Source organism: Paroedura picta, chromosome 7 (assembly GCF_049243985.1).
Source record: "Paroedura picta isolate Pp20150507F chromosome 7, Ppicta_v3.0, whole genome shotgun sequence".
Classification (NCBI taxonomy): Eukaryota; Metazoa; Chordata; class Lepidosauria; order Squamata; family Gekkonidae; genus Paroedura; species Paroedura picta.
In genome coordinates, this window is record NC_135375.1 from 40,737,082 (window position 1) to 40,758,532 (window position 21,451).

Sequence of the window (21,451 nt, forward strand, 5' to 3'; positions counted from 1 at the left end):
TAAAGTGATATATACTGCTATATATCATTTTTATGAAGACCTTTACTCCCAGAATCTTATATTGTTTCTTTGACCCTAACAGAGAAACAAATCACAGAAAATCTGTCTCCATGTCTCCAGAGCAGCAATATACCAGGGGTAAACTGATACCATTAAGATACCTAGGTGGCAGTGGAATAGGTCCAACTGTGACTAATGCAAACACACCTATAAACAAAGTGAGCAGGGTAACAGCTGAGATGCCTGGGCTTAGGTAACATCCAACTACTACTCTTTCACAACTGGTTTCATATTGTCTTTTTTAATGATAAATTTAGTCCCATGGTCAGTTTTATGATCACAGGATCTACTTTGAAAACAGGACAATTTTTATGTACAGTGAAATCTGCTTCTTCAAACAATATCCAAGTTTATACTGCAGACTCACACTTGAGTGTGAGTTCCAACTCTTTTTTAAAGTGAAAAGCAATGGTGGAGAAAGTGAAGCTTGTCACTGCTCATAAAATCTCACTCTTTCCACCCATTCCCTCTCTGTTTTCTCCACAAGCCTGGTTAGAACCCCTCAGCAAGTGACAATTTCAGACAAACAAATAGGAACTCTTCCCTTCCCTGCCTTTTATTTTTTCAAAAATTCAACAAGAGAGCATGGAAGAACAAGCTGGAATGCAATGTGTAGACAGCACCTTTGAATATTTCTTTTCATGATACAGTATTCCAAAAGCCTGGTCAATGTATACAACAAAGAACAGTAATGCAGAGCACAGCATTTCTTCAGAAAGAAATATTTTTAATCCCTGCATTTATGAGTCCTTTATCATATTCCTAATGATTTTTTTAAAATACAGGAAGTTTACATACTGCTAAAACTCCCAAAGCAGAACTCCTTTTCACCATACAAGACTGGAAGGCTTTCCAAGGGTTATATTACCTGTAACTCAAGTACATTAATTTAAAAGAGATCTGACTCTATTCATGTCAGTGGGAATGCATCAGCTTTTCTGTTCAGCCAACTATGTTTTCATCAGCTAACTCACACTGAACTTGAATTCTTATTTAGGGCATTTTCATTCCTCCTTGCCTCCAAGGAGCATTAAACAGTATGCACAGTTCTCCTCCTTCCTCCCCATTTTATCCATACAACATCCCTGTGAGGTAGGTGAGTTTGAGAGTGACTGGCCCAAGGTCACCCAGTAAGTGTCACGGAAGAATATGGATTTGACCCCAGATCTCCCTGCTCCCACTGAAACCACTACATCACACTGGGTCTGGAAAAGGTAACTTCTATCATATACTAAACAAGGTCACTAATTACCTTATTAAATACCACCACAAATAAAGCTACTTTCCGAGTCCACACGGCATCTGTTGTTTCTTTTCTCCTTTGTAGAATACATTGAAGCGATGCCCAAAAATTTAGAATGCAAAGTAAAAACAAAACTTTTCGGTCTTCATGAAGCTTGATGATTTATTTCATTTTCCAGTGGTCCTCATTAAGGTGGTGCCATTACCTGGGAATATTCTACTGTGGAATGGTGACTGACATCCACCTTAACTAAAACTTCATAGTATAAAAGATAAAAAACAGGTGTTACTATGCCCACCACTACCATTATCACTACTGCTGTCCACCATCCTATTCCCCAGTCTGCTCCATAATAAGGATCTTTCCGTTTGATGGGTTTACCTTCGGCTTCAAAGCTTGGCAGTTGGGTTGATAAGGCAGAAACAACTTCATTAAGATTCTCTCTCTTCGTAGCATTACACTTCACTATTTGTTCTATATCACGATCCACTACTTTCAAGAAGTTACCAACAGTCTCAGTGGTGTTCTCAAGAACTTGGGTTGCATCAGGGAAATCCGCAGAGTATGAAGTAGAGGCTGATCTTGAAACTTGCCTGCTTTTTGGAAAGCAGTGTGTCTCAGTCAATACACTGAACTTCTTCACTGGAATTTTAACAGTTCTCAGTGCAAAGAAGTCCTGATCTGTGATAAGATTATTCAGTCTTTTGATATCTGCTACCTGAAATACAATTGTTTAAGGTTACTAAAATGAATTAGCACTTTTGAAAAAAGTTACCCTTTCGGTGACTAGTATTCCTTCTATGTTATAACCGGGCCCAATTTGTGAATAAAGTTTTAAGTCATTAATCAAAATAATTTGGCATTTTTAATCAATTGTGATATTCCCATTGGTGGAAATTCCATGGTGTGGAAGGAATATCATGCAACAGAATACATTTTAGCAAAAACACCCCAGTTATAAACCACAAGTTCATCTGCAAAGCAGCTGTTCAGATTCCCCAGAAGTTTCCCTTCTATAAAGATGGAGTTTGTTCTAGCATTGATTCACTCCACCCATCTGCATCCCTTCCCTTTTCTTGTCCTTGCAGGAAAGAGAAAGAGTCTCCAAATCAAAGAAGCAGGAACAGCTTTGGGAATTACTTGTTACCTTCTGATGTTCACTGGGGAGGGAACAGAGGGTTAGAGAAGATTTGCAACTGCTCCTCCTCTAATAAACATTGGAAGATATACAGCATTCCTACATCCAAAGCATTCATCATGCTTTAAAGTGACTAGAAGTATGGAACACTTTCACTAGTAAGCACTTTGCCCATGGCCTGGATCATGCCACTAAGTTATCAATTCTGAACTGAAATCAGAAGAAAAATACAGAATAATAGAGTGAAGTAAAAACATTGTTTCTATTATTTTACATATCTACTCACAGAAATCACTTTATTTTATTTTGACAATTAGTGGCTGCATGTGGTATGTGGCCAGGAACTTGAAGATACAGTTTATTTCAAAAGAATGTTCTTAGAAAGAAAAAACACTTCTCCCATGTGCTGTATTATATACTGATTTTAATTTTCTCTTCTAGTAGCGGTATTTAAGGGAGACAAGGTACTTTTGCTCAGAAATGCAAGTCAAACATCCACTCCTCCCCCCCACACATTCTACAGTCAATAAAACAGGTTTAATTTATATTATACAGAAAGGTACATAGCTTAGCCTCTGGGGGGTCTATAAATGTGGAATAGTCTCCTGCTGTGGTAGGGATGGAGTATTCAATCCTTTCACTTCTCCGAGTTGCCTCTAAAAGGTTCTGCCAAATTATGGGAGCTGCAAGGGAAAAGCTGTCGACTGGAATTGCATTCCCCACCTCTGGTTTGGAACGCTTTCTTATTTCACGTACAGAAGAGTCAGCTGACTTACTGTTACAAGTATTTGCATGTGGCAAATGATTTGTACCCACAGGAAACTACTTGAGAATAAAAAGTAACTACAAGTCATTTGACTTTATTATTGTGTTTCTTGAGGCCTGTAACAATCTGATTGTCTCGGAATTCCTAGACCTCATACCAGGCAGAATGCATGCCTATATATGGTATATTTTTGCCAAGCAATCACTTAAATACTGTGACCCTTAGCTTTGTTGCCACAAATAGGTTTTGGCATTTCTTGTGAAAGCACCAAAAATACTATTATGCATGGGAGAGGGGAATGAAAAAATCTGACTTTCTTTTTGCAGTTACGTCAAGGTGTTCCCACATTTGGTCTCACTGCATTAAACCACTGGGTGCAACATGTCCCATGTTCTGTGAAGCAACTGTCTGAACTGCTTCTGGGGCACAAGCCATTAAGTAGTCTATAATAAATAAACATTTTAAAGTTTTCCATATGTATATTGCCCTCCAAATGAAATTTATGGTATACAGTTTCATACAGACTTACGGAACAACAATATTGAAGAGCTATTGCATTTAAAGTGTCTCCTTCCTGTATATCCTTGGTTATAAATATAACTTCATCAATTCTCTCTCTTGATGTACTTTGACGGACTTTCTCCTTTCCCCTGGGCCGCAGTTCATACACCTCTGTTTCATCTTCCAACACGTCACTATCAGAACTGATAGCATTCCCAAATGGATGTCCATGGATATCCACCGTAGGCTGCATTACAGATGGAAGTTGGAAAGTCTGACTTTTCCCTGTCATTTTGTCAGGAAACTTTAACAACATAAGGGAAAGAGAAATAGGCCAATTAGTCACAAACTCACATGACTTCAGCAATTTACATATAATGTCTCTAACATGCTCTTGTTCCTCCTTCATTCACACTCCCTTAATGATCTGAAAAATGTAAACAATTCATATAACCTATTTATATGACACTTTTAAGCTGCAGCTAGATTCAAACCCTGTTAACACCATAAGGACCAACAAGATTATTAGGGCATAAGCTTTCAAGAGCCAAAGCTCCCTTTGTCAGCATGAAGCTGCAGTATCCGTACACGCACAAAACCAGTCTTCCACTGGGAATACTCATGTGTGGGAATAAAATGAAAGAACCATCTAGCAATCCTACTCAGAAAAGAGAGCAAAATAATTTTTATAATAGGTTTGTCATTAACAATGTACAACTTAAAACAATCTGAGTGAGAAACTTTAGTAAGGAAACATTTGAAGATGGGAAACCTGCTAGCCAACATATTTATGATTCAAACACCACCTCCACCCCCATTATCTCTTGCAGCTCCCAACCACAAGCTGAAGTTCCTTCCACTATTCCGTACTTTACAAAAGCTTTTAAACTAATACAATGCCATGGATAATCTTCAGGAGGCAAAACCAATACCCATAAACATCTCAGGCTCCATACCCTTAACCACAACAAGATCCTACACGGTCCACTAATTTAGAAGCAAGAGGGTGGCTCTGGGTTCAAGTGCAACCACCTCACAAGCATACTGTCATTGCTCTTACTCAACCTCTGTCCCTCGCCAATGAAAGGAAGAGCCAGGGGGGACCACTCTGTGTCTGGCTGCTTGCAACATGCCAAAAGGAAGATCAAGCCAAAAGGAAGCCTGCCAGCGAGTCCTCCGAGTAGCTGCTCAGGCGGGCACAATAACGAGCGGGGAGCGGAATCTTCCCCTTGGCCTTCCCTTCAGGAGTTGTTGTCGACTCTCCTCCGCAAGGCCACTTCATGGGCACCGGGCCGTCAAGCGACCACCTGTCAAGCCCTACAGCCCAGCCCAGCCCTCCCTGGGCTCCCCCCGCGGCCCCATTCCGCGCTGCCTTAACCAGGCAAGAAGCGGGGCTAGCCTCCCTCCGCACCCGACTCCGACCGGCAAGCCTGCCTTACCGGTACCCGGCCCTCTCCCGGCAAGCGCCATGACGGCGACGGCAGTCTCGGTGTAACCTCTTCGCCAGGCTTCCCGGTGACAGGCCAGGCCCAGACGCCTGAGCGCCGACGGCGCCACGTCTGCAAATTAGCCCCACCCCTTCCCCCGGCCCTTAAAGGGCCAACGAGAGGCCGGGCTGGTCTGCGCAGGCCCAGAAAGGTTCTCCGCGGCGGCGGCAGGCTCTAACGGGCGTGAGGGAGCTGGGCTTCCTTTCCCCCCTCAGTATCCGCGTGGTGTTCCTTGCCGAGCTCTTGAGGCTGAAGGTAATCGCAGGAGTCTCCTCGTGCGGAAGGAGAGCGGTCAAGGGGCAGCGCAGGCGCCCAAGAACATCCCGATGAACGGCTGGAGGGGAGGCTGTGCAGACCCGTCTCCTGGGGGGGAGCCCCGTGCGGTGGACTGCATTTCTGAAGGGCGGTTTAGAGGCCAGGAGAAGGTTATCAGAAGACTCGTCACATTCCGGGCCGGCTTTCGGGGGGGGGGGGGGGGCAGGGGCAGAGCTCCGTGCCAGACTGCCTACGTCAAACTCAAATTGAGTTATTGTAAGACTCCGTGTCTGCGTAAAAGAGGCTGGACTTGAACCCAGATCGAAGCCAATCCATGCTAAGTCGGCTACACCAAAACTAAAACACCAGTGCTGCTTTGAAGACTAAATGGACTTTATTTTTGAATAAACTTATGTGAATGACAGGTGCCTCTGATGAATCCAGGCAACTTTATACTGAATTGAGGTTGCCTGGACTAGGTTGGGAAATTCCCGGAGATTTTGGGGGTATAGCCTGGGAAGGACCTCCACAGGGTATAATGCCACAGAATCCACTCTCCAAGACAACTTTTCACCAGGTGAATAAGGAGATACCACTCTGCCAGTGAGGGCCAATAAGTTCAAATTGTACTCTGCCAGGTAGGGCCAAAGAGTGTGAATTGTGTGCAGACAATCCCTACCTAATTGGCCCTCCCTGGGAGTGTGCTGCCAATGGGGAGATGCCACTCTGCCACTGAGGGCCAATAAGTTCAAATCTGCTAATGGGGACCAATTAGTTTAAATTACATACAGATAATGCACTACCTACCTGACTGGCCCTTCCTCAGGGTGTGCTGTCAATAGGGAGAGAGCACTCTTCCAATTATGGCCAATTGTGGGGCTTATCTGTCGTCTTCCTGCTGCTTGCTGGGTAGAAGAGGTGCTGCCCTCTCTGAAAGGCCTTGCTATTGGTAAGTTGCTCCATTCACAGCCTCGTCCCATTCTCCATCTACCCCAGGCAAGGGACTTGAGCCAGCTGTTTCCTTTGCCTCCTGTCTTGGCCTCAAGTTTCAGCTTTCTGCTGGAAGGAAGCACAGATGAACTGCAAGGGAGGTAACGAGAATCAATATTTCAAAAACAATGCCAAGGGATAGACAGAATGCAATTAATGTTTTAACTCAGTCCAGTGAGTCAAGGGCTCCTTGAGGTAATCCAAAGGCATCAGCGGAAAGGACAGCTCACAGTTGGGTCCACAACCCAGGCCTCTCCACCTCTATATCTGCTGTCAGCAGCAACTTAGTCCTTGTTCTGCAGTCAGCAGCTGTCTTGCTAACATGGTATGGTGCCTTTTAGACTGGAGCTCTCCTGCAGCACATAGCTGGTATTGCTTAATTGCCTCAGGTGGGCTGACAAGGCAGAGAATTGCAGCTGGAGGCTGAGCAGAGGAATGAGAGCTTCTGCAACAACTTTGGACTCTTAAGTCCTGGTTTGTCTGCAGCTCCATTCTTTCCTGCTGGTCAGAGCTCTCTACCAGTTGAATATCTGGCTGGGCTAGGTTCTCATCCAGATGAGGCTTGTGTGAATCTGGGAGCTCCTAATAAGGCTTTTTCTCCAAGGAGTCCTCCCTAATAGGACCTTGGCTCACAACATCTCCCCATGTATCTGGCCATGGAGCGCTCTTTGCTTTCCCCTACCCTCTATCTTTCCCCTCAGCCTAACTGCCTAGGGAAGAGCTGTACTTCCAAGGGATTCTCAGACCCCACCTGGAGGCTGGCATCCCTAAACCCCAGGGGGATACAAAGCTACACAGTCACCCCTCCAAACTCGCCATTTTTGCCTGCGGAGCTGGTCTGTATATTCTGGAGATGAGCAGCAATTCCAGGCCCTACCTGGAGGTTGGCTGTCCCTGGTCTGAATATATTCCTTGAAGTCTGAAAGTGGGGCCTCCAAAGTGTGTAATGCCCCCACAGCTACCTAGCACTTCTTGACCTATTTAGGTCAACAAAACATTGCAGAGAGGAGGTAAGGTTGCCAAATTGGTGTCGATTAAGGTGACCAGATTTTCCCACTTTTGGAGGGACATCCGAGGGTACCTGGCAAATTGTACTTAAGTTGAAATTAAAAATATATATATTACAATACTACTTTTGCGTTCTATGAAACTTTGTTGCTCCATATAGACCTAATTTTTAATCGACCCCCCCCCCCCCCGGTCAATGATGTCCCACTTTACCAATGTTAAAATCTGGTCACCTTGGTATAGATTCATCTTCTGGAATTCCACACTACCTAGGTGTGCATAAACCTGACTAAGGTCAAGACTGCTGTGCACAGAGAGACCTCCTCTTAGGGTTGCCATCTTCCAAGTGAGGCTCTCTACCCCACCACCCTTACAGAGAGTCTTCTATGGAGAGAGTAAGAGAAGGCGGTTGGAAACTGCTTTGAAACACCTGAAGCCTGCTGGGTGACTGTGGCCCATTCCCAGTTCTCTCAGACCTCTCACAGCCCCGCATCCCTCACAGGTTGTCTATTGTGGGGAGACAAAGGGGAAAAGGTGTTTGTAAATCACTTTGAGACTCCTTTGGGTAGTAAACAGCAGGGTACAAAAATCCATTTCTTCTAAGGAGCAACCGTGAAATAAGCATTTGGGGCATATCATATTTTATCAACAGTGAAAAAATAGAGACAGAAGGAGCAGGGTGGACCCTTGTGTACTGTGACTACCCCATGTGTATTAGGGCAGGGGGACAAGAAGGGAAATGATGTTGAATGCAGAACTGGGAGGAATTGGTTGCCATGAAATCTCTCTCTAAGAAGAGTTTCCAGTCTGATTTTTCCCTTCACATATCTGAAGACATGGCTTTGGAAAGCTCATCTGTAACCACTATGCCACAATTCCCAAAGGTCAGTCCTGTCCCACACTCAATGAACATTCCAAACCACTGGTTCTTGACACCCTTATCTCCACACATGCCCTCATTTGCCACCACAACCTCCCACACAACACACACATTCAGCCCCATGTCCTTACGAACTGGACAACTCCTCCCATTCTTCTTCCCACCGCCAAGTTCTAGCTCCCGTTGTATTCCTGGATACAACAGGCTTTGCCCCTAGTTCCTTATATATTTTGCATTAGCAATAAAGGAGAATGAATCCCTGTCTTGCAGTGGCCAGAATGTTAACTAAGGAGATCAATGTTCACATTCTCATTCAGTTCTGATGCTCACTGGGTGACCTGGAACCAACTACTGTCAAGAGAATCCTAAAATCACATTTCTATTCAGGATTGCACTCTAAATCTCAGTTTAACCTAACAGCAAGGAAGTTGTTAAGATATAGGAGAACCATGTAGAGTAGCGATCCCCAACCTGTGGGCCACAGACCACATGTGGTCCTTCGACTAATTGGAGGTCGGCCCCGAAGGACGCCTTCTCCCCCCCCCCGGCCCTTTACTTCATCCCCCCCAGCCCTTTACAACACACTTCATTGTTGTGGCGTGTCTGTATCTTATTTTGAAGGGATGTTTAAACATTACCATAGCAATCAGAGAGCGCTAGGGCAGTGGTTGAGAGTAGAGGAGTAAACTACCCCCCCTCCCACCGGGCCTCAGTAAAAGGGGTTGAGTGGTCCCCAGTGAGTGGTCCTCGGCATTGAGTGGTCCCCGGTGATAAAAAGGTTGGGGACCACTGATGTAGAGAACCTGAGCTTCTTGGAGGAAAGAAACTTGTGATTGATAGAATCAGATCTTTTCTTCCTATTTTCCAATATAAATAATCACACAAATCAGGCTGCCATATGAATACCTGAATCACATATGGTGTTTTGTATTTGTATGTGTCTTGAGCATCTTTTGCAGACCATTGCATGAGCAGGATTGGCCGCAGGTTGAGGGAACAAACCTATGCAAATCTACTCAGAAGTAAGTCCCACATTATACAGTGGGGCTTGTTCTCAGAGAAGTGTCCTTATGATTGTAGCCTTGTAAACCAGTTAAAAGTTTCCGTTCATATAGAGGAAATTAGTTCAGTGCAAGTCATTGTTCCAAGGGGACTCCTTTTATTTAAACTAAACACTAAACACAGAGCTGTGGCCAGCAATTTAGAGGGAGGGGTTGTTTGTAGGGGTTGCTTTTTTAAAAGCTGTACTCTTAAGTACAGTTTTCCTGTGTTAGTTAGGCTGAAGCTGAATGGTGTATGAACTTGCTTGAATAAGGATTTGGAATTCAAGATTTTATATAAACCCAGTTCCTTAACCGGTCTGTTGGCTCCCCCTGGAAAGTCATCTGATTTTATGTTTATTACTGTGATTATCCTTGTCTCCAACTGAAACAAAACCAAAGTCATTTCAACAGCATTTGTCATCTTCTGTTAGTGTGGCTTCTCTTTTATTTCCTACCTCATTTTTATTCCTGTCATCTCCTCACTGTTGAGATTTATACTGTAAGCGCCTCTAGGCAGAGATCTGTCTTCTTGCTTATGCAGCTTTGGAAAGCTTTACCAAGCTAATCGCATCACATTAAGATGATAATAATAGTGCAACAATAATACTGGTAAGTTGAATGTGGTTGATTATTATACGTGCATACAAAGATTAATAATGTAATAGCAATATCCTCCAGAATGAAAAACATACAGAGCAGGAAAATTGGCAAATGTGCAAATGAGGAGGTGAAATTATATCTTTTAATAGCTCAGCTTATTTTTCTTACAGTGTCTGCAGTTGGTAGAGACACTGGATGACTGAAAGGACATTTTATCTGGACCTATCACATAAACTCTTGGCAAGTCAAATTTTGAACAGATTTTAAAGAGGCTTTCCGCCAGAGCGGTAAAGAGTGTTAAATTGTTAGTAGCTAAAAAACTGAAGACTCAGCCTTCATCCATCCTTCCTAAAAGATTATTATATCAGTCAAAGCTGTTGGTGAAAACTGTCAGAAGTCTGTAGTTTGTCTTCAGCAATTCTTTGTGACAAAATTTGAAGATGATAGACATATTATTAGCAGAAGGCTATTTTTAGATAATGTGTGGAAAGGAGGAATATTGGGATTTCATTGGTTCTCTCTAGAATCAGATGTTATCCCATGCTGTGTCGAACAAGCACTGCTAGAGCAGCACACTTCCTTAGAGGAAACAAAGTGAGGGGGCTTTCCTGTGACCCTGCTAACTCCATTTGTACCTAGTGACATTTTCCCATCAACATACAAAAGAGTATATTTCCAACTTGATGAACAGGACAGTAGCAGCACAACTCATGAATACTAATAGGAATACAGCTTTTCTTTTTCCCTGTGTAGATTACTTCACTTATCCTAATAGTGCATATTAAGTGAGTTAACAGGGTCAGTATTAATCACTGCATGACACCTGTGTGTGCAACTGTAGGGACTCAGCTCACTTGCCCTTAGTTATCTGTCTGCCTAGGCTGGAAAGCAGAAGTTACAGATGAGAAACGTATTAGACAATGCTAGAAGTATATTCAAGGAAGAAAGGCATTAAATCAATAGTAACAAAGGGAAATTGTTGCCTCTGAAGAGCTGTTTTTGGGGAATGTGCAGTTTAGACATGGGTAGCAAATCAGGAGACCACTAAAATACCAATATGCACAAGAGTATGGTAAAACGGTTGGAGAACAGTTTTGCATTTAAAGTGGAAGTCTATTTGTTCAGACTGGTTGGATGGTTTAACAGTACAATTCTTTTAAAAACCTAAATCCAGTGAACTCAAGGGGTTTAGGAAAGGTATAGCTTTGTTTAGGATTGCACTGTTAGATTATTAGACTCAGCAGATCAACTCAGAATCCCAGTGAAAGCTATCCAATGAGGCTTAATCCCTGGAAGGCATTTTTAGAATTGCCCACTTAGCCACCTAAAATCACATGGATTGGGGAGAAAAGCAAAAGATAAAATCAAGGAGGAGTTGGGTATTAAAATGCAGCCTAAATTAAGATCTTGAGTTACTTGGAAGTGAAGTCCACTGAAATGTTCAAATCAGTGGTTATAATCCAGTTCTGAGACCTCAGTGAAATCAGTGTGTGTAAGTACTCCTATCTGTGTAGATTTGTGCTATAAGCCACTAGGAAACCTTGTGAAAAGTAATGTTATAATTTTCATCTATAGATGATGACAGTGCACTAATGTGCCCAGATAGATGATTGGATAAAATTTTGAATGAAATGTGTAGCTGGGCTATGTATTAAATGTTTATCTGTTTTCTTTCTTGGCCATTTTCAAGCAAATGCGAAAACTAATATTTATATGAAATGTATTCTTTTAGTCTGATTGTTTATTGTTGTTATATTCTAGCCATTAAATACTGGCTTCCAGCAATTTGAAGTTGCAAATATCATCAGAACAAGTCTCCTTCTTGTTGTTCAGAGGCCTGACTCTAAGATACTTTTGTGGTGTAGTGATCACTATGCTTGTCACTACCCTGCAAGGCTGGCCTCATGATGGATTGGTAACCTATTGATCATGTGGTTAGTGTTTCACCACACCAGTATCTTTTCTCCATTAAGAGTTTGACACTAAATGGGAAGTACCTGGTTATCATTGCTAGTTCCTTGATCAAAACGTCAACATATTTTCTTTTTATCTACTGAATATTTATGAATAACATTTGTTCAGTTAAATCCAGTATTTTAATAAAAGATCATTGTTAAATATTTTTAATACAGCACAAGCTTTTTAAATTTTACATTTGGTAATGCTCTAAGTTGTTATAACATCATTTTAAGTTTAGCTGACAACTTTGAGAGATATAAAGTTCAATTATTTAAATTTTTCATTCTTTTTTTAAGATAGTAGGGACTATACTGAACTGTATATAGAGAGGGCTTCTAATATAAACACAACATTTCTTCATGCATTTAAAAGAGATTTGCTCCTCCTCCATTCTTCTGCAGTCTTTGTCTTTGAATTGGATCCATCCTCTATACAAGAAAGGCAGAATGCTTCAGAAATCCCTAGATTTTTTTTCACCGGCATGCTAATACCACTATTTTATTATTATAATCTAAGGGAGAAGCAGAAATGTGGCTAATTTCAAACCACTATTTGTATTTACAAGGCATTGTTATGCTTAACATGAGAAATAGATTTAATAAGAAAAAAACAGGAATTTCTTTCGTTAGTTTTGTTTCAGTTTCCAAACGATAACTCTTAAAAGCTTCAATATTGATTCAATGAAATGAATGCCTGGATCGTTTTGGAGGGGGCCCTAACAAATGCACAAATGCTTCCATGGTTACCTTGTGCTATGCAGTGTGGTTGCCAAGCATTGTTCGTTTCCTCCCTCTGCTATTGAAAAAAAATAACAAACCACAGGGAAGCGCCACACATGGTGGGCATAAAGAGGGAGCAACTTAAAAGATCAAGATCTAGACAGTCTTCACAGATTTCAGAGAGTGCAGTTTCTCCTGATTTTACTTAGTGCGCACAAAGAAAGAACACTGAGACATATGCTGCTTTTGGCCAAATGGAAGTTTAAAATCATTTATCTGTCCCTTGAAGATGAACTGAGCAGCTCTATTTTGACTAGAAAGTTTTACCAATGGCCACTTGAAGCATAATGATTTGGGTTTTTTTCTGTACCAGATACACTTTTGTAACATTTTGCATCTCTATTAAACATTTATTAATTACTGTTAATTTTAAATGATTAGATAATGTTAAAAGTCTTGGTTGGCTTGGAATTCAATCCATATGCTTTGATCTCCATAACAGTCTGTGAAATGCTGTTATGTTGGTTGGTGGAATAATGTGTATTGATCATGTAGTATAAAGTATCCACATTTTCTGAGAGCCATGAGGGGAAAGCATACGAGAAAACCCAATATATGTGCAAGCAGATTTGCAATGGGAACATGGGTGATGATATGGAATGTTTTAACCAGCATTTATCCCATACATGATTTTGTAAGGTTCATAAACCTGAGTGATTATAGGGATTATAAAAAAAAACAAGTTAAATACCCAGAAAATCTCAACTAGTCTTCTTTTGAGAATTCTCTTTTGAGAAAACTGATTTGCTTGTTACAGAAGTATATATAAAAATATAAATTTTATCTTTATCTAAATCTGTTCTATCATAATCATGTAATCATCATCTAGGTTAGCGATCCCCAACCTGTGGGCCGCAGACCACATGTGGTCCTTCAACTAATTGGAGGTGGGCCCCGAAGGATGCCTTCTCCCCCCCCCCGGCCCTTTACTTCATCCCCCCCGGCCCTTTACAACACACTTCATTGTTGTGGCGTGTCTGTATCTTATTTTGAAGGGATGTTTAAACATTACCATAGTGATCAGAGAGCGCTAGGGCAGTGGTTGAGAGTAGAGGAGTAAACTACCCCCCCACCGGGCCTCAGTAAAAGGCGTTGAGTGGTCCCCAGTGGTCCCGAGTGTTGAGTGGTCCCCAGTGATAAAAAGGTTGGGGACCACTGATCTAGGTAACTGATTTGTTCATAGCTAAATATGAGATAATCAAGTACAAATAACCCAATCAGCATGTGCATATCAGTTATATCTGATATTGCAAAATAAGGCCAATCTCAATCTCTATTAAAAAGGTATTCATCTAACTTTTCTATAACTGACAATTAACTGTCCAGGAGGAAAATAACTTTAAGCAATCAATGACAGCTGAACAGTACTTGAACACTTGGTTAACTTGCAAGCTCAATAAGAAAAAGAAGAGTTGGTTCTTATATGCCGCTTTTCTCTACCAGTCTCAAAATGGCTTACAATCACCTTCCCTTCCCCTACCCCACAACAGACACCTTGTAAGGTAGGTGAGGCTGAGAGAATTCTGAAGGACTGCTTGGTCAGATCATCTCGGCTGTGATGAGCCCAAGGTCACCGACCTGGTTCCATGTGGAGGAGCAGAGAATAAAACCCAGCTTGTTGGCTTGCCAGATTAGAAGCCACCGCTCTTGACCACTACACCAAGTTAGTGACATAACTATAATGACAAGGATTCATGGAAAGTTGAATAGAATGTATTTGGAAAGAAATTGAGGGTTATCATCAAGTTGAAAATGCTAAGAATTCTTCAGTCTATTCAGTTGAGCTTTTTTCCTAGGAAGGTTTTCTTATATTTGTACTGTAAGCCAGCAATTCCCAACCTCTTTGGTACGATGACCTATGTCCATATTTACCAGGTATGGTGAATGATTCAAGCCTGGACCAAGGTTTTGGGGTACCCATCAAGTTCAGCATTCCATTTTTACAGAGGCCAACCAGATATTTTAAAGGCTGCTGATCAGCTATAGTGTGGGCAGTAACTCCTTAATGAGCAGTGATATTTCCCCCACTCAAGGTTGCTCCCAGTTGGAGGGTCCCCTGCCTCCCTCATGTCATTCCTAATTTTATGCTGTAGCATTTGAAATGGTGGACAATTTTAAATGCATAATATCAGTTTTACTTGCTTGACACCTTCAACATGAATCTAGAGAGTTAGTATAAAATGTTAGTGTAAGATGCCATTGACACTATATTTTTCAAAAAAAAATCCCTAAATCCATGTAAATCCCTATGGTTGGTTGTCTGAGCTGTACTCTTCTTCAGGGAAACTTTAGATGACACCAGAACTAAGAACTGCTGTTGAAACAAAATCACTTGTCTGCCCTGTAAAATTGTTTTGAAATGTAATACAATTAACTTTCCAGACTTTTCGTTCACCAAGGTAAAATGATTTCATTGATCTCTAATAAGTAAGTCTATTGATCCAATATAGTGGATCTCAAACTGGTTTGGCCTTGAGACCCTATGGTGGTTTGTGATGTTTTTGCAAGTGGGTTACAAGGCCAGAAGGGAGAAGAAGGGATATAATGGGTTAAGAAAAGCATGTTCAAGTTTGATGGCAAAGTTCGGTTTGCCTCTATATACTGCACAAAATGGCTATAAGATAAAGTTCTCTGTTTACTAGTGTCAAGTATATAAAAACTGAAGTATAAATTTCTTCAGTGTTAATTGACAGGAGATTACTACATTTCATATTGGGGAGGGGGGAAGTAGTACGCGGTTAGTTTGCAAGCGGTTCCTAAAATGTGCAGTAAGTTTTGCAGGTTGGTAGCATTTCAAAATGCTTGCGAATCATTGCTCTAGTGTATGATCTAGAGCAGCCTGTTTCAGCCTTTTAACTCTGGAGGATCCCCTGAAATAATTTTTCATGCTTCAAGGAGCCCCAGAAGTGGCCAGCTGGCCACGCCTCCCTACCATGCCCCCACCCCAGGAAGTGCCATGTCAGTAAAAGGGCCTCACCACCCACGTTAAGAGACGGGCTCGAGAAGGACTGATGGAGAAGAAACAGCAATGGAATCAACCAGTTCCGTAGCTTATAGCTGAGTCCATTAAGGCAGGAGGTGCAATACCCTGGATCCCCCGAAGTCCCTGGACCCCTAGCTGGGAATCCCTGATCTGGAGTCATCTTGTAGAAATACATCTTTTATCATATCAGCAGAACTACAAAATGACTTCCATTTTTTAATATTCATCATTCACTCACTTTACAATTATGATGAGAACTTTGTACCATACCTTGTGCTCTACTTCACCAGTATTTTGGTGGGCTGACCATTGCCACAGTACACTTTGTGAGTGGCCACATCTTGACTGGCTTTTGTGTGAACCTCTGATCTGTTTTCTCAATTGTTTCCATTTGTCTATGTTTCATGGGTAGCACCGTATGATCTTGCCTAGTTAATGTTTAGTTATCCTAGTTAATGCTGCTGAAGACAGTTATGAAACAGGTTTTGTTATACCAGAATTCTGTTCAGCATGCATTATACAGAATTTCTCCTTTGGCTTCTAAGGACTGGATAATAAACAGGACTTAGAAATTTTGATTAAAATATTATTGTATCATTGCATACATCTGTGCACATACAAACTATTTTTTTTGCTGTTAATTTTGTGTGTTCCTATTGAATGAGGAGTTGGCTACATCCCCATTATTGAACATGGGGCTTTTGTTATCATTCATCTCTGGATTTTCCTGAGGAGTAGCTGTCCCTTGCAATTAGAAGTAAAGCAGGGCCTTAATGGCTAACAAATTGTTATTCCAGCAAAAGCTTTTGTGAACTAGAGTTCACTTCTTCAGATACAGTGAGTGGCTCATTGTTTTCCCATCATCCAGGAGCTGAAGTATCCAGCGGGTAGTAGATCCTACATTAATTAGGCAGTGCTGGATACAAAATACATTTTGAATTGCACTAAATGCTACAGCTACAGGAAGAATAAAATGGCCACACTCTGTTTGTGTGGGAGGGGGAGCCAACAGTTGCCTGTCCTTCCAGACAGCCTTCAAAAAAAGGCAACCTTAATTGATATACTTTTGGAGAGCATCACCTTTGCTTGAGAAACAAAATACAGCAAATGAAAAATGCTGCTAGGAGAACAAGGCATGGTGGAAACAGGAACTCAGGCTTGGGGATTACATCTTCCTTCCCTACAACAAATGAGTATACTGTGTATCTGAGCAACCTCCTCTCCCACTTTGATCTTCTGATGTCAATATACTGTCAGTCCCTGGTCCAAAAGAGATGTGCCGGTCCTTGGCCAGGGCCCCAACCTGATAGAATGTACTCCCAACAGAGTTCTGGCCACTGACGGAACCATCCAAACTTTGCAGGGCTTGTAAAACAGCATTATTCCACCAGGTGTATAATTGAGGCCAGAGCAAACAAATAAAATCAATGCCCTCCCCGAATATAGCCCCCAGAGTATTTCAACATAAATAATGAATGAATGAATGTACAGTATTTAATACAGCATTTAACCAGACATAATATACACACACAGATTATTAACAGAGTAATAGAAATCTATAAAGTGTAAAAATATTGATACATGGAAATTAGTTTCAAAAAATGGAATCCCGTTTTTGGCCACTAGTTATCTTTGAGGGGATTTCCACACCCATTAAAAATAGTGAAATGCTTACCTTTTTATTGTCATTATATTCTGACCCCTCCATATGACATCGCCAACATCCAGCATCTGGGCAGTAAACAGCCAGTTACATCCTCAATATTATTTATTTATTTATCTATTTATCTATTTATTTATTATATTTATATACCGCTCTCCCCGGTGGCTCAGGGTGGTTTACATAATAACATAAGAACAATACATGGAACAGTATAAAACATTTGAATAAACATACAATAATGATAACTGATAATTATAAGCATATAACAGTATAATAGTATAACCAATAAACAATGCAACAGTGCAACAATATAAACAGGTCCAGAGTATACAGCTAGTGTTCTGAGGGGGCGGGGGGGGGAGCAGGGGCCCTTTGGTCGCTGTTGGTTATGTCTGGTCTCAACCAAATGCCTGGTGGAAGAACTCCTCTTTGTAGGCCCTGCGGAACTGTTTAAGTTCTGCTGGGTCCTGATCTCTTAAAATCTCTTAAAATAAATTTAATCAAATTTTAAAGTGCTAGTTGGTGAATCCCAAAAAAGTGGATTCACCAACCTATGTAGTATTATCTAATGGAGAGCAAGTAGTAGCCCACCAGCCAAAGGTATGGAGACAAAGAAGTGCTATCTCCACCTCCAATGCCCCGCCCTCACACCCGCCTTCCTCTCCTTTCCTGGGGATTTTTTAAAAGTGAACTGCCTGAAGCAACAAATAGGTGTAAAAGTGTGCAGGCAAAGCCAATAATTATTATTCCTAAAATTGTCACCCAAAGCATGCCTCTCTAAAGTCCCCCCCCCAAAAAAACAGGAACGAGATTTTTTTTTAAGTATCAAGACTCGTGATTCCATAAGGGGTGGCAATTTAAAAAGCATTATGCATCTATGATTAGATGCATATGTGTTTCAAAGGATAAGAATTTCATTTTTAAGAATTATTGAGAATTGTGGGCCCTTTAAAACATTGAGAAAGGGGATTAGTTGCCTAGCATGATTGACAGGTGGAAGGGAGTTGCGTGTAAAGCGCATTGTTCTCTTCCGCCATTTTGGGTATGTGGAGGGTGAAAAGGGGGCAGAGAAGAATGAGACAGGAAAAAGGTGAGGAGGGGCTGGGAGGCATGATTTGGCTGGTATAGCACTATTTTTACAGAGGTGCGGAAATGCCCTGAGCGTGCTCTATTATGCAATGGCACAAAATTTAGCACCCTGCCTAGAAGTGGCCTCTTTCCATTGCCACAGGAGGACACTCATGAATATAATTTTAATGATTTTACTGTTCTATTACTATTTATATTTATACTGAATTTTATCATGTACACTGCCTCAAGGCAATATTGGGAGGGGCAGTTTATAAGTCCAAACAACGACAACAATAACAACAACATAGTATGAAAAGGCCTCCAGAGTGTTGCTCCTATTCAGCACCCATGCCACATTCATGTTCTAGGATGCAGCAATCAAATTGTAGCAACATTACTAAAATCCTGCCTTAGAGTAACCCTGGCCCACACAGAGAGCAAACAACAGGAACTCCCGTTGGAGGAAGATGCTCCGTTTTCCACGGTGGCCTCAGCCCCCGCACCTTTGCCATCCCCTCCTAGGGAAGCCAGCCTTCTGAGCACTTCGCTTGAGCCCCATGGCCGGCTGGGTGGCCCCTTCGTCCCCTCCCAGCCAGCAAGGGGGCGGTGGCCACGAGACCGAAGAGGAGGAGAGTCCAGGATGCAGCGCAGCCCGGGCGCCGGAGGAGGGCTGGCCCTGGGGAATGCATAATACCGGCGTGAGTGACGGGACATAAGCGGACGGCAGGCGGGCGGGCGTGTCTACGGGCGCGGATGTCCACATCCCCGGGTCTAGGTAAGCTCCTCGTGGGGGATTTTTTTTTGGGGGGGGGGGCGTTTGGCTTCTCGTCGCACCTGTTGCAGCCGGGCGAGCCTAGCGGCGTGCACTCGGAGTTTCCGCTCGGGCTGCCAAAGGGCTCCTTTCTCTGTTTAGGCATAATCCTGACGCTGGAGCGGCGTGGCGCGCTTCGCCTTCGGAAACCCAGAGCGGGTTCTGTGGAGGAAAAACCCAGCGGGTCGGGGGAGCGCCGTGTACTTCCTCGAAGCGCCAGCAGTCAGTCGCTTGCCTTTCGAGGAAACAAGGGGGGAGCCCTGGAACTGTCCCACTCCCGCGCCACCACGACCCCCCCCCCGGTACTTTGCTGTGTCTGAAATTAAAATGGAAACACTTTTCAAGTTGCTGCCGCGTAACGGATTCGTTTGGGGAGACCGCTAATCGCTCTACCGCTTGAAGTCGTTCGTCGACGTTCCTGACCAGGGAACTTTCCTGTCAAAAGTTATTTCTAGGGATGGCTTCTCTCCCTTTGTGAAGTAGTAGCTTGGCCTCAACAGTAGACAATTAGCGTGGCTTATGTATATGCTATTAATATTAAATTGCTAATGAAGCCACACTCCTATTGCGGCAGTATCTTCCACCAAGTACATTTTTTTTCTGGGGTGCCGTCTAATTAATGCATTTATTTTTCATTTAAGTAATTTACAAGGCCCCTTTCTCACTGATACTCAAGGCAGGATACACAGAGTGAATCAATATACGTAGCAGGATGGGGTATTATACGAACTGTGCCATAGGATTAGAGTTGTAGAACCACCCAGATATCTAAAAACAGGAATTAAGGGAAACCTGATGAGAATTGTGTGCATCCAAATGAATAACAGTAGGTAGAATAGAATCAGCCCATGTTTTCTCCCTCCCCTTTATTTACCCATAAAGCTAGTATCAGCCCATTGCACAGATTATTTTTCCTTCCAACTGGTTATTGAAAATCCTAAGAAATACATCATAAAGATATTAATGGCATGAGTCAGACTTAATCTGCAGATTTTAGCAAGTTTAGTGAAGAATTAAGTATGTCATTAGTACTTTCCCTCCAAATTAATGAGGCAGAGAAGACCTTAACTTGGGCTAAGTCATACCCTAAGGATTCAGTTCTGGGTGGTAATGTCATGATTGTAAACCCCAATGAACACATGGAGACCTAGTTATAAGTCTCTATGCATAGAATTGGCCTGTATCATCAAAACGTCTTGCGGGCATTGGTAAAATGGTCAGACTATGAGATTAGCTTTCAATGTTTTGTTAGATGTTACTGTCATTTTAGTGTTCTTTTTTAGGCAAACACTTTTGGATGTGAAACAGACCTATCATGCAGTGCCTTTAGGTTTGAATCAGGATATCAGTTGATTCCCTCACCCAAGGATCATAACTGATTGAATCTTACTCAGAGGAAACACAGCATTGAAGCTGTCATTGATGGAGTGGGGAGAGGGATAAAAGTGACAAAATAATGTTTTGTTCCAAAACTATAGGTTTAATCGGTATTTGCAATATAATGAAATGTACTTCGAAGTCCTTGGAATTATGGAATTGGAATGAATTAAATAAAATCTAAGCCTTGGTTTATTTTTCATCCAGCAGGAAACAAATAGGGGTACAATCTAGTCAGAGCTAAGTCTTTCAAGTTCCATTGTTTTTAGCTGGAGAATTTTGAAAATACTCCCTATTTCTATGCTCCTAACTTCAACAAAAAGGATCTTTGATAGTTCTCTGATCTGCTTTGACATTTTTCATGTCAAAACTGGATGTTATTAATAGATGCAGAATATCCTCTGTGTCTAGAACATTCTTTTTCATTTGATTAATACTGCTTCTTCTGGACAAATCTCATTTTAAATCAAACTGTACACTTATGCCGCAAGGGAGTGGCGGGAAATAAATTCAATAATAATAATAATAATAATAATAATGTAGGAAGAAGAAATTATGAATTTTTAAATCAAACTATTTGAAGTCATAAGAACAATGAACACAGTGGGAATTACTTCTGAGAATGCATGTTTACCAGTAATTTATACTTCAAAGCACTCAACGTATTAGTAAGTTAATGTCTGCAAATGTTTTCTACTTACTTCAGTGTGTACATTGCCATTTTTAAATTGATTTAATTTTTTGTATCCTTAGTTTGGGATCAGATTGGGATACAGGATTTCCTTTATCCAAAGTTCCCATATACAAATAAAAATGTCAGACATCAAGTACAGATTG

General features: G+C 41.8%; 2 protein-coding genes across 11 annotated transcripts in view; one reads left to right on the forward strand and one right to left on the reverse strand.

Annotated features, from left to right (window-relative positions):
- Positions 1-595: 595 nt before the first annotated feature.
- On the reverse strand, positions 596-17,408 carry LYSMD3 (LysM domain containing 3). Of its 2 annotated transcripts, XM_077347593.1 has the most exons (4): positions 17,368-17,408; positions 6,258-6,506; positions 3,737-4,012; positions 596-2,021 (listed from the first exon to the last, which is right to left on the reverse strand). In XM_077347593.1, the coding sequence occupies exons 3-4, from the start codon at positions 3,998-4,000 to the stop codon at positions 1,491-1,493; spliced, it is 795 nt and encodes a 264-aa protein (XP_077203708.1). In that variant the 5' UTR covers positions 4,001-4,012; positions 6,258-6,506; positions 17,368-17,408; the 3' UTR covers positions 596-1,490. The 2 variants fall into 2 exon arrangements, with proteins under 2 accessions (XP_077203708.1, XP_077203707.1); XM_077347592.1 differs by lacking the exons at positions 6,258-6,506; positions 17,368-17,408 and adding an exon at positions 5,148-5,343.
- Positions 17,409-18,955: 1,547 nt separating this feature from the next.
- The window catches only part of ADGRV1 (adhesion G protein-coupled receptor V1), a 329,124-nt gene continuing 326,628 nt past the window's right edge, over positions 18,956-21,451 (forward strand). For 2 of the 9 annotated variants that reach the window (XM_077347582.1, XM_077347586.1), the window contains exon 1: positions 18,957-19,201. In XM_077347582.1, coding sequence (XP_077203697.1) covers positions 19,180-19,201 — 22 coding nt within the window. In that variant the 5' untranslated portion in view covers positions 18,957-19,179. Of the gene's footprint in view, positions 19,202-21,451 lie in introns of all 9 variants that reach the window. The other 7 variants (XM_077347583.1, XM_077347584.1, XM_077347591.1 and 4 more) reach the window with 6 other exon arrangements.